This window comes from Takifugu flavidus, chromosome 1 (assembly GCF_003711565.1).
Source record: "Takifugu flavidus isolate HTHZ2018 chromosome 1, ASM371156v2, whole genome shotgun sequence".
In the NCBI taxonomy this organism is placed as follows: domain Eukaryota; kingdom Metazoa; phylum Chordata; class Actinopteri; order Tetraodontiformes; family Tetraodontidae; genus Takifugu; species Takifugu flavidus.
The window spans coordinates 25,073,411-25,089,095 of record NC_079520.1 but is presented as its reverse complement, the minus strand read 5'-3'; the positions used below and the strand labels follow the sequence as shown (position 1 = coordinate 25,089,095).

At 43.6% G+C, this 15,685-nt stretch overlaps 1 protein-coding gene across 3 annotated transcripts in view; it reads right to left on the bottom strand.

Moving 5' to 3' along the window:
• The window catches only part of dock1 (dedicator of cytokinesis 1), a 121,157-nt gene that overhangs the window by 82,682 nt on the left and 22,790 nt on the right, over positions 1-15,685 (bottom strand). For 2 of the 3 annotated variants that reach the window (XM_057031243.1, XM_057031228.1), the window contains exons 12-22: positions 14,157-14,296; positions 12,638-12,763; positions 12,297-12,421; positions 9,778-9,876; positions 9,222-9,294; positions 6,774-6,877; positions 6,158-6,341; positions 3,179-3,276; positions 2,098-2,187; positions 1,115-1,215; positions 891-1,019 (exon numbers count right to left, since the gene is read on the bottom strand). In XM_057031243.1, coding sequence (XP_056887223.1) covers positions 891-1,019; positions 1,115-1,215; positions 2,098-2,187; positions 3,179-3,276; positions 6,158-6,341; positions 6,774-6,877; positions 9,222-9,294; positions 9,778-9,876; positions 12,297-12,421; positions 12,638-12,763; positions 14,157-14,296 — 1,269 coding nt within the window. The remainder of the gene's footprint in view (positions 1-890; positions 1,020-1,114; positions 1,216-2,097; positions 2,188-3,178; positions 3,277-6,157; positions 6,342-6,773; positions 6,878-9,221; positions 9,295-9,777; positions 9,877-12,296; positions 12,422-12,637; positions 12,764-14,156; positions 14,297-15,685) is intronic. The other variant, XM_057031237.1, reaches the window with a different exon arrangement.

Sequence of the window (15,685 nt, the reverse complement as noted above, 5' to 3'; positions counted from 1 at the left end):
GTGCTCACTCAGATTAAAAGTCAAAGAGGCATCCGATTTCGCCGGATTTCTTCCAGATGGGTGGGATTTTGGGGCTCTGTATTGGCTGCTGAAACCAGACTGTCACTGTTGAGAGGATATAGGAGCTATGGGATCAGAGTCATCCATCTCATGGCTCACACGACAATTACCTGAAGCAACTGAGGCCGCTACACGTTTCCAGTCACAGTGGGAAAGTGCGAGAATACCATGTTCCTTCTGCCATTGCAGGGAAAGGTTCCGCTAGCTCCCAACGATAAGCCCAACATGTGCTGCTGTATTCTTGTCAACTTTCAGCAGGCATGAAAGGATTAAACAGTCTAACTGAGCGACAAAACATGAGTTTGGCAGCCCTCCAAAGAGAGGCCAGAGGACCAAAAAGTTATCCATTATTCTGGCGGGGAGGGTTGGCTGGAAGACACCTCTTCGATGATGCTGCTGTGGAAAAGGGCAGAAGGACAGACTGTCCTCGAGACGTCTGACAGAAAACTGATCAACCTCTACACACTCGATTAGACCTGGATCATACATCAGCCCCTAAGTAGCCTACAGCCTCAATTCACAAGCGTGACAATATCACCCCCCATTTAACAGGCCCCAGTGCCAATTAAAAACACATGCAAATGAATAACTTCACCAAAGACGATTAACGTACCTGTTTCAACCTCCTTTTCCAAAGCTTAAGCGTGCTAGCAAGAACCATTCACTGCACGCTGTATCCTTTATTTAAAAGCATTTGTTGCACTACTATTGTACAGCAATGAAGATTTATCCTTGGTGAAAGTGGACGACTGACAAAACCAATAGAACAAAGTCGTAAAATTTGCTCTAAATGCAGGTGAATTCTGTCATTGTTACATCACTTCACATACTGGTTGAAGAGGACTCTGGAGCGAACGATGAACTTGAAGATGTACTCCAGGGCTTTCATGGCCTTCAGCAGCTGCTCTGTCAGCTTCTCAGCGTTGTCCACATAGTTTTTCAGGACTTTGGTCAGCTTTCTAGAAAGAAACAAAAACACGCGCTCCCTGACTCATCAGAAAGCCAAACTGACATTTCAGTCCTCACTAAAGCGTACTGAGGGTGTTAAACTCACGTGTAGGCCAGCGTGGCACTGAAATGCTTCCGTATGTACGTCTCCAGGACGGGGTTAAAGTGCTGAAACTTCCGATCAGCTATGAGGCCAATTATGAAGACCTGTCATAAATAAACACTCACTTAAATTTGGCCCAAATGCTTCAGTGCAGAGAGGAGGGGGAAAGTCAGTCTCACTCAATGTGCTGAAAAGGAGGGTGGAAAATTAAGCAAGACTGCGTTTGAGCAGAAAGCCATTTTCTCAATTCTCTAGACTGAGCCAAATCTGGGACACCTGACAAAACAATTTCTACCTACTTCCTCTGAAAGAGAAAACGGCTCTTTGGGGATGTACATCGCGGCTTCAGGCGGTGTCATGTTAGATGTGATTTTGCAAGATACCCTGTCAGGCCGGTGGTTATAGGTGCTTCATTTTATACGTGATGATCTTACACCATCCAAAAGCACCATTAGTGAAATTGAGATCAATTCATGCACATCAATGCAGCAAATCAAACTGTGCAGGATGAGGTCTGTCCACACTTGACCACCAAAGAATATGGTTTTAGGTTCAATTCTCTCAACCTCAACTGTAAATTCTGATGATTTAATAAGCAAAGGCAGATTATATGACACTAATAAAGCTTCAAAATTAAACACTTGTGTGTTGGGGTGATTTAGGAAGGCGTCAAACCTGAGGTATTTTCCCCTTGAGAGGTAGCAATGGCACACAATCAACATTTTTGTGCTAAATTAAGGTGTGGCTGCTGGTTTGATTTTACTAACGAAGTCAAACTTTAAAAAATTCTATCGACAGTAATCTTTACTGCCAATATTTAATACTCTTAGGGTGGTCTGACGTCAACAGTTCTCACATCTAAGGGTGTTAAAATCGATCTTTTAGCATTCAGCTGAGCGCATAATACAATTATTTTGATTTGAAATATCACAAGCGTCTATCGATATGAACCCTGTTTAGTCTCGGCTGTGCGCTTCTCTTCTTACCAAGGCATCAAACACCAGAGTATCAAAAGTGTCGCTGTCAGAGTTCTCCATCATGATGTTGAAGAGAGCATCAAGGGTGTCTTGCAGGAACTAGACGGGAAGATGGAGGAAAAACAAGGAAAACACAGAAGTTCCAACATGAATCAAAGCAACTGAATCAATTATGTTGCTGGTAAAACTGACAGAAACAACATGATGCTAACATTCAAATGACCTTAAGTGGAGTGACCTTATGCAAGCTTTACTAAATCTGATGTTTTAAGTGCTAAAGGATAAACTTGGAGAGGTATATCAATACTCTTCAACAATAAATTGGATGCAAAATTACGGTAAGTTAGAGCAGACGACGGCAACTGTGGTTCCACACAATTTGGATGGCGCCGTCAACCTGTTATGGGCCGTTTGCCTAAATTCATTGTACCGCTCCCAGCAACTTACTGACATCCTTCCTCCCTGAGAGAGCATGCTCCATTTACTCTGCCGATTCCAAGGCAAAAGGAAAAGATGTAAAAGTCCGCGGCCACAGATGTGGTTCTATCACTGTCTGTCTCGGGGTGGATGAGATTCTCAACTTAAAAAAGAGGAACGAACCTGCGCTCTTAGTGTTAAATACTGAGATGCCAAGGTTGTGTAAATGCGCATCAACGGCCTTGGGGACGGGGAGAACGTGGCAGCAATGATCCCTCCCCTGGTGGTTCACACAACAGATCCAGCTAAAGCTGCCGCACCATTCTGGCCTGTTCAACCCCGTCAGGATGAAGGAGCGCCGATCTTTTGGCCCTCTGGAGAGCGATTTATTCATCTCCAGCACGCCGAGCGCTTAAAGAGCCTCAGCCGCCAATCTGACAGCAGGTCATCTCCCCCCTTTCCGTAGCACCTCGCAACAGACACTTGAATAAATGACACAACCTGTCTGATCAGGCGGGGAAATTGATCATCAAATTACTACAAAGACGCCGCAGCAATCAGGGAGACAAAGGCCTGTGTTTACATTCAGCGCTGCTGTTGCTTTATTTCAGACACGTATTCAAAATTGTAGGCTATTAGCGCAACTGAGCTGCGCCCCACCACCCCCGCTGACCTTGACAACCTCGCCGCCCTCCACCTTCATCAGCTGGCGCAGGTTCTGCTGCAGGAGGCTGGTGTTGGAGCGCCACTTCAGCAAGCCAAGAAGGTCCACTGTGAAGAAACAACAGCACGACTGTTAAAAGGGCTGCGAGGTCACGCTGCAGCTGGTGGAAGAGACGGATCGCAACCGTGCACGGATGTCTTGCTGAATAGGATTTTTTTTTTTTTAAACTTAGCTCATTGGAGGAGCTTTAAAGAGAGCGTCAGCGACTGCTTAAATAAACCACTGATTAAAAAGTGAACCAGCTCAGTCAGCCGGTTGCTTCATGATGCATTTCTCCACATTCACGCCATCTGTAACTCAGTGGGCCGTTTATCATTAATGAGCCATCACTATTATACACAGCAACATTATCAATGCATGCCTTTAAATTAGATCCACAGTGTCTTACTTGTGAAATGCTACATTTAAGTATGAATGTGCAGACGAACTAGGCAGGCGACATTAAAATGCTAAGTGATTGCTGAAAGGCTGCAAAATATAACCACAATTTGTTCATGTACAGGAATTAATTGCTAATAAAGAGACTTTCTATTTCTGCAACAGTAACCTTGATCTAAATGGTAAAGGTGAAGAGTGCCGCAGTGATGGGACCGTCATACTTTACTTTTTACTCTTTAATTGTGTTTTCACAGAGTATTTTATCCTGGGCGACAAGGCACGAACATAAATTCTTCTTTTAGGCTGACGGGTTTCCTCCCGGCCCTGCTGACATGAGATGTGGGATTCTCCCCCAGCTTGAATTTATTAAAGACCACAAAAAATATCCAGGATGAGCCAGCAGTCACTTCAGAGGAGCTCCCTGCGCCAGGAGACCAGCGGCATAAATCGAGCTAAAATTAAACCGGGTTTTCATCGAGTCTGCAGGGATCAAGGATGAGGTGTCGTATCAGGACGTTCAAAGGCCATTTTCCCCGGAGAGCAACCAGTAACTAAGGTTAACCTTAGAAGCCAGGCTGATGTGAGCCGATGACACTGTCTTTTACCTCAAAGAAATAAAACGGTTGATACAAATTGGGACGTGGACAGCACATCAGAGAGGTTGGCAGATGTCCTGGGAGACACATGCAAACAAGGGAGCTGTCTGATTTAAACCAGCATCATTTAAGTGTCATAGAGCCCTACACAGTTGGGGCATCTTGGCACAAACTGGTATAAAATGCTGACGAAAAGGCCCTGATTTTCTTTAAATATGCATGTAAATTCCGTGCGAGGCAGATTCTTCTGCTGACATCATCACCTGTTCAGCAAGAGAAGGCAACACCTGACTGCACGTGAAACTTAACGGCCCTTCAGGTCAAACACTGAACTCCCACTTATTCAGGGACAAATTTCTGCTGGGGTCCACACTGGCAGTTTTATTGGAGCAGTTATTTCGAATGTCATCTGGGCCGCAGGACGTGAGGCAATGTATTATCTTTTCTCTCCCTCCCAGGTAGGTGCTTCAGATACAATAAATATTTTGCACAATGACTCTTCATTTGGTATTTTAAGGGCTGGTAAACAGACTGGCTCAAAATTTAATGGTAAATTATCCTACAAGTCTGCTTTTGTTACGTTATCACCTTTTATATGAAACAGTTTCCTGCTCAATAAAAAAAATGACCTTGATGGGTGAAGTGTTGGTGAAACCTCAAACCTTCACAGTTAAAAAGACAGTTGTCTGCCAACCCTCTTGAGTCAAACGCCTGATGTCGTGCTCTTTATGGCGAGGATGATGTCAGATTCTGTATTTTTAGCTGCAAAATGAAGCTAGATTTATTCTCCCCAAAAAATCTCTGCCGGCTTGTATTGTTGAAGGCAATGAGACAGCATATCTGAGTGAATATGTGGCTTCCAGTTCTCATTCAAATTAAAGAGGGAAATTATCCTCAAAATAGTCTGGCAAGGCTGTAAAATCTGCTCATATTAAAATTCATCCCTGGCCCAGTCACTTTCAACAAACCACCCTACAGACAAAGGTGAGGGAATAATCTCCATGATGGGTGTATTCCAAATAAACTTGGATGAAATAAATAAGCTGCTCATGTTGTTACCTATAAGGAGGATGGGCTTAAATCATATTTGTATTAATCAGAAAGAACAGTCCATAAGAAATGTGATGGGGAATTTCTTGACTATAGCAAGAAAAACAAATCACTTTCAATTTGAATAAGCATCAGCCTACAGAGAATCTGATCCTTTATTATCCCTGTTTGGAGAGAAATGATGGAGTTTCTATTTAATGGTGCCTCCGTCCTCCATAATTGGGGAAGAAAAACAGATACAAAGGGCCCAGAGAAGAAAAAGAAAACACGGAACTCTGAAATCAGATCTGGGAGTGACCAGACAAACAGTTACATAACTGCTCACACAATCATGTCCGAGGTTTTTTTTTTAAACAAATATAAAAGCTGAGGTTCCCACAAAGGGCCAGGCTCTTTAATCCAGGGACTGCTGGAGATGGTATTTCCTCACTTTTATAAGAGTAGATCTTGTAAACACCCCAGCAGCGCCCCCGAAAATGAGGAGAAAAGTTGATTTAAAACCCTTTAGCCAGAGTGAGGAGCCTCAGATGCCCGACAGCCTGGAGATTTTGATTTAAAACAACATTTGTGGAGTCTAGATAAGTTAAAGAATAATATCTGTGAAATTAGAAGCTGTGGCTTGGAACCCGATTTAAAATGCAGGGTCTATTTAAATGAAATCCCAGGTGAAATTCAACATGAGCTTTCACAGGTGTGATGAGTCCCTGCAAGCGTTTCCTGACTAACCCCAGCAGATTGAGGGGATGACCCATTTATCAAACAATAAGAAGAAGTCATTTCAGCTTCTCTGTAACAAGCGGTAAAATAGCGCAGTTCATCTTTGAGGCTACCCTGGATCTCTGTTTTTTGGGAGGAATGATTAGATGTCCGATTTGGAGTCAGACTATGGTGCTGAAGCTGTTACCATTCTGCGTGAGCTTGGTGGAGCAGACCAGAGTGGAGATCTGGAAGGAGTCCTTGCTGATGGTGCAGTTGGTCAGGTTCTGGATGCTCTTCCCAGTGGCAGAATAGCCTTTTTCCTCCATCTCCAGCTTTGTGGCAGGAAGGTTCAAGTAAAGAGACAAATCCTCCAGTTTCTTCGCTTCAGCCTGTTTTAACAGGAACATTCAATCAGCGTATCGAAAATTTAGAGGAGCTTATTATTTGAATCTGCAATAACTGAAATCAGGATCTATTTTTTTATCCTGTAGCATAACAAAAGACTAGAATGCTGTTGTTTTTAAAGGGAGCTGATGTATAACATCAATAAGAGAGTTATTTTTAAATGGTTCCATAAGAATAAGTGGAAAATTGATAGAATCTAAAAAGAGTACTGCAGGTATTATTACAGTGATGGTTTTAATTGTGAAATAACAGCATTTCTCTGTGGGGGTTGATGTCCAACTGCACTGAGAACACAGGGAAGCTTTAATTATGGCTGCAGTGACCCTGCGTGTGTGGGCTGACCCGGCAAAGTAGGCTCGCACTGACACTAAGCGAGTTCTGCTAACAGCACCGGGGCTTTTCTTTAATTTATTTACCTTGTACACGAGGAGGTCGTGCTCGCCGTCTCTTAGAGTCGTGCCGTCGTATCTCATTAACTTGACGAAAGACAAAGCAAATATCTTCTCCGATTTATCTTTGGCTGTGAGAGAAGAGAAGAGTCACATTAAAGAATGCAAATATGGTCCGTCAAGTAGTGCTGAACAGAATTCCATGGTTAAAAAATCTTGCTATAATTGAGCAATATCTGTATTTATGGATATGAGAAAAGCATTTCAGTAGAAATAAAGTGACTTTTAAAAGAATCCTCCCTCTCTGTCAGGCACGGTGCACTATACCTAAGAAATAATTACTTTCTTAAGCAGGAACACAATTGCGCTGTTTCCCTTCTCAAGTCTGTGGAATACATGTTAATGATGGTGTTCTACATTCAGTCACTGAAAAGAATTTCTATGATTAAATCTGACATTTTCTTTACTTAACAATCCTACTTAAATATCTATAATTTATTGCACGCAAATGTTATGGGCAATTTCACTTCCCGTTCATATATAAGTGAACACAGACTAAGATTTTATGGTTAATTACTTTGTCTGATTCCAAAACAGGGGGAAGTGAGCCCATTTTCCCTTGTGTGTACGTGCGCGCAGGCAGTGCAAACAAGCCAGAGAGTTATGACTTTGTCCTGTAACCGTGCATTTGGATAGGTCCACATTTATCATCGGTGTGGATCAACAACCTCAAATTTACGTGCAGGGGGGAAATGATTCATCAAAGGGTCCTGAGCGTTCAATCTGCATAAATCTCTCCGCCGGTTTGCTGCCTGCAGCCTCGCCTGTGAATAATTGCTGAGCAAATCTGATAGGAACCAGTGGAAGGGGAAAAAAAACCCACTGTAGACATGGCAACCAGGTGAGGAACAAAGTGCATTAGTGACGTCTGAAGAAGAGCGGAAGGCTCCACATGCTTATCCTGACAAAGATCACAGAGATCATGGGATTTTCTACAGAATTCTCGAGCACAACCTGGTTGCATGAGTATGGGCTGCAGAATTAAAAAAGATGGACCGATACGATGTGCCACTCCATCACATGAAGTCGATCAAACGATACTGAGGTTCCATCCCAACCAATATAGCAGCAGCATCTGCACCAGCAGCCGTCGGTCTGATTAGGGTTGATGATGTTAAGTGTGGTAGAGAAGTGATGAGCTTTCCTCGTTCCAAACCAGAGGGGTGGAGATTCGGAGCTGGCAAGCTCTGGTAGGAGACTTAATGAGCAGTACTGCCAGCCTGCATTCTTGATCAAAGATCATTATCGAATAACAGCAGTGGGTGAAGCAGGAAGGACACATGCAGATGGCAGAAAGAGAAATGACAAAGAATGTGGGGACAAATAGTGGATTTCAACCCCAAAACCAGTCAATAATAGAATATAAAATTGTTTTGGTAGCCATCAAATGCAAATGTCTTTGACTGTTTTTGACCAAAACATTCAATTAATTAGCTGAAAGTAAAACTGTGGAGTTGGCTCTAAATGTAACAGAATGGGTTATGCAAACGCACCAACAAGCTAGCAAAGACTTTAAAACAGGTTCATGCTCGACTACAGAGGTCCCGGATTCATTTCTAAAACAACAGAAGTAGCTTAATGCCACGGAGACTCGACAGCGTGGATGCAGATGGTCCATAATGTTTAATAAAATATGTTGACCTTACAAACAGGGCAAAACAAAACACACACTTATCCATACATTTAACGAACCCAGGGAGTGAATCTCAATTTGTTAAGCAGCATCTGCACCCCTCAGTTGAGTGTAGCCTGTTTCTAAAGCAACCTTCACAGCTGGTCACAGACTTTCAAAAAGAATCTCTCATAACAGCAGTAGCTGCATAGGTAAAGTGCCTTGCATAACAAGAAGCCTCTGCGCATGAATTATAACCTAGCATTGAGCCGTGAGACCTGACCACTTCCTCCAATCCACCAAACAAACAAAGCAGAAGAATTTCAGGAGTATGGTTCGCAGAAGCTGTACGTGTCTGATTTCTGTCCTTCCTGTTCCGCCATATGAGCTAATTGTCCAGCACGCGGACACATGTAATGGCACAGTCACCCCAACAGCATCCTGTCCCGCCACTCGTGCTGCTCCAACTGCGGGCACGCCGTGCGGCAGGCAGATGGGATGGCGCTACACCAGGTTTCCTCGCCTGCAACCCCTCCAAAATTAAAAGGGATGTTATGAAACAGAAGGGCATGCATCAGCGGCGCCATTTAGCAAAACAAACAGTCGCCCTCAGGCAAATTTTTTTCCACATTCTAGCAGCAGCGTCTGACAAAGTCACTCCACAACCCCGCTTCACCCTGCAGCAAAATGGCCTCCGAACGCCATGACAATGCGATCTGGTCGCCACACAACAAACAGGCTTCCGGCTCCTGTGGATACATTACTTAATTAACACGAGCAAAAGCGCACGGTCACCGACTTACAGTCCTGTGATGAGCGGTGACGAAAGGTGAAGCGCAAGTGGCTCCTGTTCACATCTTCGATAGGAATGGCGACCTGAAACATACAGAGCAAGTCTGAGCTATCCACCCTTATGGAGGGACACACCCACACACAGCCTGAAGGGCACAGGTTCAGCTCGTTTTTATACTAAATATATCACATAATATAGTCAATACTGTGACAGAAGGAAGGAATAATCTATAGTAAATGAGCTAATATCGTCCCTCTGGATTCGTAGCTCTGCAGCATTAGATTCTACATATTTCTGCTCCCACCACATTAACTGTCTAATCTACTATATATGGCTCCTTATTAATCACCAGACTTCTACATTGCAAAGCCTCATGGGTAAATATTCAACAGGCAACACAGACCTCTTTCTTACTAAAGTTACTGAACTGTGGGGTGATGAATAATGGATTTAAGAATCAATCAAAGGGTGGCATTTCAGTCAAGTTGAAAAATAAATAAATAAATAACTATATTCAGAATAAGAGGGAAAAGAAAGGAAGTACAGATATGGGGAGGCAGACGTACTTTTATTGTTTCAAACCAGCGAGGCTGCTTCACTTGGTAGTAGATGACGGACTTGTACTCGCTCATGCCTTCGTCTCCGGCTCCAGGGAAGATCACATTCTAGACGAAGATATGAGGAGCACACCCACAAAGTTCATCAAAAGTGGCACGCTTGTAATGGCTTAGCTATACGTTCAATGTCGAAGCATTAACACAAGCGCGGCATGTGGGGAACCGAGCCTCGGTTATTTCATAAAATTGAGTCCTGCGGGTGTGAAAGCCAAAATCCAAGAATGGCCTTAAAAGTCTTGATTCACTTTATGCATGAGCGCCTACCTTTTGGCTGCCAATCTCAGCAGAGTAATGTGGAAATAGGAAATAAAATTGAAATTAATTATTTAAGCAGGAGAGGCAGTAGCTCCTGTGTAGTGGAGAGAGGAAGAAGCCAGGTGCAGAGGCCGACCAGCTGGTGCTTTTGGATCCCACCATGAAAATTGGCCTATGCAGCCCCCCCTGGACTTTTACAACAGGTCAGACTGTGTGTGTAGAGCAGCATAAGGCCCATAGGGGACAGTGCATGTGGGACAGAGTGACAGCGGATGGCACACATGCCTCCTTCTCCATCACTTTCCTCCCACGACTCCTCCAGCTGACTCGCCAGCCTGCAAGTGTGCTACTGCTGAAGTACTCAAACACTAATGGCTTCTGACAACAAGCAATTATGAGGAATAACAGTCTCTGTCTCCCCCGGTAACAGTGAGCAGATCTGGAGGGCAGGTGTGAGCTCCAGCAATACGGCCCCTTCACTAAGTGGCCAAGATTCATGATGGTTTCAGACTTGGTGCAGAGAAAGAGGGGAAAGTGGGCGACGTGCAGCCGCAGGTGAGAGTGGTTTGAGAGAGGTCTACTAATAACAAAATAACAGAAATCAGATCAACCCTGAGACGGGGGAATGTTGACACCCTCCAGAGGCAGAAAAACGACACCAAACAATATAAGAGAAGACCTGTTTTTTAAGCTTTGTGGTCCAAGGATATCAGGGTATGAACAGAATGGTGTTCTCTATCAATAAGCTGCAACGTGCTGAAAGGTTAGAAGTATTTCTCATTTATCAACCATTGTTGGCAATGCAAAGTTTCCCATGGCACATTCTCATCTGCAATAAAATCACAAAATGAGCTATTGCTAATGTTAGCTGATGCCAAGAGGAAACTTATCCAGCATCTGAGGTAATCACACTGAGCTGATTAATATAAATATGTGTTGTGGTTAAATAGCTCTAATCTTGGACAGGTAGACCACTCTACAAACCTGTGTGAGCACCCTGGAGAGCTTCACCTTGTTTTTATGACTTGCTGACATCAGTACTAGGTGGAAAAATAAAGCTACAGGACTTTCTGCTCAATTTTTAGCTTCAAAATCCAAACGGGACATATCCCCGGGTTTCTCTTGTCAGCTGTACTGACTGATGTCATGTTGGTTATGTTTGAAAAAGTTTAGAAACTATCAAAAATCAATGTCGAAGATGAACTACCCATAATATTCAGTTGGCCTTCAAACAGGTGAAGAGACAGTTTCTGTGAAATCAGTCATTAATGACAGGATGTACAAAATCCAGTCACTGGAATCCATCTGAGACATCATTATCCTTGAGTTAAGGGGGAAATAAAAAGGAAATTTCTTCTAAAGGTTGGATCTGAAAAAAGCTCAGGCTCAAATCATTTCAGCCTTTCAAAGTTGGTCAACTCCTCACCAGAGAGTAATTTACTTTAAGGAAGAAAAGGGGCTAATTTTAGCAGTTAGCACTGATTTCTGGAGTATGAATCAGCGCGTGACAACATTTCTGAGAAACTGTCCAAGCGTACAGGAGGTTGAGGAGCTGTAGCGCCGTGTCAATGGCGTGACATCAACAAGGATCAATGTCGCTTCAAAACCAGCCTCCCTCCTCGGCATAAATGGGGTTCATACCCTGTCTACACACTAATTCTGCATCCATAAAGCAAACAATGTCAAAAAGGGAAGGAAACAATATCTTAGTGTTCAAAATATGTTGGGAAAAAACAGTCAGACACTCCAAAATTAATCTCGACCCCACCACCAGTTCAGAACTGTACTCACAGCACACAGTTCCTCTGGGAACCCTGCCGGGTCAAATCACACATGAAGCCCATAAATCTAACTACAGACAATTGAAAGGAATAATGCATTTCTGATTTCCTGGTTACAGGAAGGAGGGGGGGGCTGCCATTTGGAATCAGCACTTCTTCCTTAGTCTTTGTGGCTTTGAGTTTGATTAAAATAGCACAGCAGCAATTATCAGGCTCTTTCTTGCCACTCTATTCTTCCACGACCTGTTAGCCGAGTCCTGTTCTCTCTGCTAGGACCGCGGGAACTGGAAAAAAGTTCCGTTCTAGAAATGCAGTATAGCAGCAGGGAATGGAAGGTAGATTTAAAGGCTAGAAAGAAAAGAAAATAGAAATATTGAATCCTGGCAGGTGATAAAACGGAACCCTGACATAGCTGAAATTCCCCGGCCGTACCTCCAGTTTCTTTCCGTCCTCATCGTAAACAGACATGATCACCTCCACGTTCTTGTGCGCGGTCTTGTTTCCTTTGTCGAAATCCCCCTGAACCAGAGTCACGTAGATGTCGTTGCGTACGTCACCTTTGGGGGGGAGAACAGTTTTAGGCATTCAAAAAGCCTAAGGCCCTAACATACCAAGGTTCATGCATTTATTCATGTTTTCATATTCATGCATAAACTTCCATTTCAGGTGGAAACATTTTCAGCGGAAATCAGCTTCGATAACATTTTCCTAGAAAACAGGCCTCAATTTGAAGGCTCCAGCTACACTTTAAAAACAGTCGCCTTTCACCCAACCTGGCATGATGATTTCAGGGAAGCCCATCTTGCGAGCCACAGCCGTAGATCGGTCCACCAGGTGAGGAAAGTCCTTCCTGATCTGATGGATGTCGCCAGGCAGCAGCTTCAGAGTCACCCACAGGCCTGGTGGTGTGATGGACGAAAAATAGGTGAGGGAAGTGACAGAAGAAGACAGTTTGGACCTCTTGGTGACATCCAATAGCTTCAGGGCCAGACAGAAATCAGAAGCTACCCCCCCTTCCTCCAGGGGTGATATAAGAACACCTCAAGTGTGTTTTTGAGGTCTGGCTACAATAGACAGCTAGAAGTGGGAATGTACAGTGATGTACATATTTTTTACAACTTTGTTCTTTTTTGCTAATTTCCAAAAGTCCTCATTACTGTTACCTGCTATATATTCATACAGTATTTGACCAAGAACATGCTGCCAGTGCCCTTGAATCCATTTTATGGTTAAATTAAAGAATAAACCGGGCAATAACCCCTGAATTTATTTGTCCTTTAAAAACCTGAAAGTATCAACCTTTGAAAAAAAAGAGCCTTCAGGACTTTAGTGGGTCGTATGTCCAACGATTCAACACTCGGAGCTGCCTGCAGTGCTCCCGGAAGCCTCTCTTCTGATGTCACGCTTGCTGATTTCCAACTTTACAGACGGTCCTTTGTTATGAGTGACACATCTCTCATCAGCCGAGCAGGAAGTCTTTTGTAACGCACGCGCGACCCAACAGCTGCTCTCAATCCGTCGCTGTTCCTCTCACAGCGGGTCAGAGCAGGTCCGATGTTTATCCAGCTACATCTTCATCGGACATGACAAAACCACAGAGGCCGTCGACTTTGTTCTGCCCCCCCTCGCGAAAATCCCCGAGCGTATCGTCTACTCTCAGCAAAAAGAAAAAAAAACTCCCAGAGAACCGACTGTTGTCATGGAGACGAGGGCAACCATTTATAAAAATGAGCAATGATTTATGAAGCCTGACACTTGACAAAATGACGTTCTTATTTGTACTTTCAGGAGCCAGCCTGTGTGTCAGGAGTTCATGGAAACTCTCTTTATAAGCACATAAACCAAAATGAGGTCCAACAAACATGCAGTCAACCAAATCATTAAACTGATGAACAGCTGCGGAACATTAGGATGGGAAAATCTACCTGAACATTTCCCGAAATGCACGAGAAAACTTTGCGAAAACCTGCGTCACGACAATTTGGGATCTTCATTAGTATTTTTGAAATTGTTTTAATGGTAGTGAAACTTTCAAAACAGGACGGAAGTGTCCAAATAATCTCATTTAATCTTCGTAGGAAAGAAGTTCTGGACGAAAATCTAACTGTAGCTATAACAAGAGAACTGAGGGCCTTCTCTTTCATTAATTTCTGCCATTTTATGACAAACCTTTCATTCATTACCAAGACAATAGGTAGCAAAACGCCTTGGAAAGATCAAAAATACTATATTAATATTAAAACAATAAGATAAAAACTTGATGTCTGTGTCCTGCTTGTGCTTGCACAGTACCTTGGCCCTTGTGATTGACCTCTTTGGCGGTGATAACTTTGTTGATGACTGTCTGGAGGAAGTCGCTCTCCCCAGCCACCCTGGGTGAAAAACGGGAGATGTTCAGCTGCTTGTGGCGAATGGCATCATCCAACGCCAGCCTGCAGTACGTACACAACGGGCAAAACACCACGGAGAAGAAGAGGTGGCGAAAGGAGGAGGACACAAGAGAAGGTCGTGGTTGTGAGAAGAGGGGTGGGATGGGAGAAAGAGACAGAGGGAGAGGGAGACACCGAAGCGTGACACGAATACCACGACAGACACAAAGCCGCTTGTTAGCAGTTGACAGTGGGGCAGGAGGGGTAATGACAGGAACAAACAGAGAAATCATCGTTTAGGAATCGGTGTCCAGTCAGCCTTTTTAAAGGATCATTTCGGGGCGGTCGGCAGCGCCAAAAACTGAGGCACGAGGAGAAAAACTCAAACCTAAAAAATGTGGAAAGGCAGCTACAAAATTAGGCCCTAGGGGTTGTTTCTTTGGACAGTTACTTTGTGCTTACAAAGAGGATCCAAATTTGACAAAGCTAATAAACATCGACTGTTTAAGACACGTTGTGATTTGAAGATAATTCCCATTTGTTTCCTTTGATGATGATCTGATGCTCAACAACGTTAGACAACATCACCGATCACCGCAGACAGATCAGAGAAATGCCCTCTTTGGGTTTTCTGACCAACTAGCAATAAATCACCGCCTCTTAGCGAACACACTAACTACTTGGTGGTGGGTTTTACTCTTGCTGGTGGGTTCCAAGTTCCTTTCATGTCATGTTGGTGCGTCAGATGGGAGTTTGGAAGCGCCATATGTGCGGCGGCTGTGTGAGGAAAAAGTGTCTGTGGGCGAGAACGACATCTGAGGAACAGGAAACTACGCAAGTAGGAGACAGAAAGCATGGAGAGCAGAACAGTGGGGACGTCAACATGGAGGAGCTGACAAACGATCGCCGTCATTCAGACAGTCGGCGACTTCACCAACTTTTGCCCCAAAGATCGATTTAAACACGGAGGTAGACTGAAGACGTCTGCTGCAACATTCTTTCAATCATGCAGCAAAGAGATTTTGATCTAAGACATCAGACTGTTTTAAGACTGCTGCTGAGGGCATGATAATAAAAATTGCTCTTGATATTAAAAAAGAAAGAGAAAGAAGACTGTAAAACTGACATTTTAAATCATTCTCAATTAGAATCTCTAACTGGTGGCAAACATTCAGAATTACTCATTAATATCCTCATGTAGCACCCATTCCTCTTTTTTCCCTGCTTTAGGATGCCTTCATTTCCATGATTTATGCCGACAGATAAAGCTGTTCGGTTGGCAGATTACCACACTTAACAGCTCAAATCAGAACCATTTCCAATTATGCTAATGTAAAAAAAACTCACTTTAAAGAAAAGGTTAGCCTGGCTTCCTCTGCTGTCCAACAAAGATGTCATTAGTTAATGAGATCCACTTAATTGACTCAGTAGGGAATAGTGGAGTGCTACAGT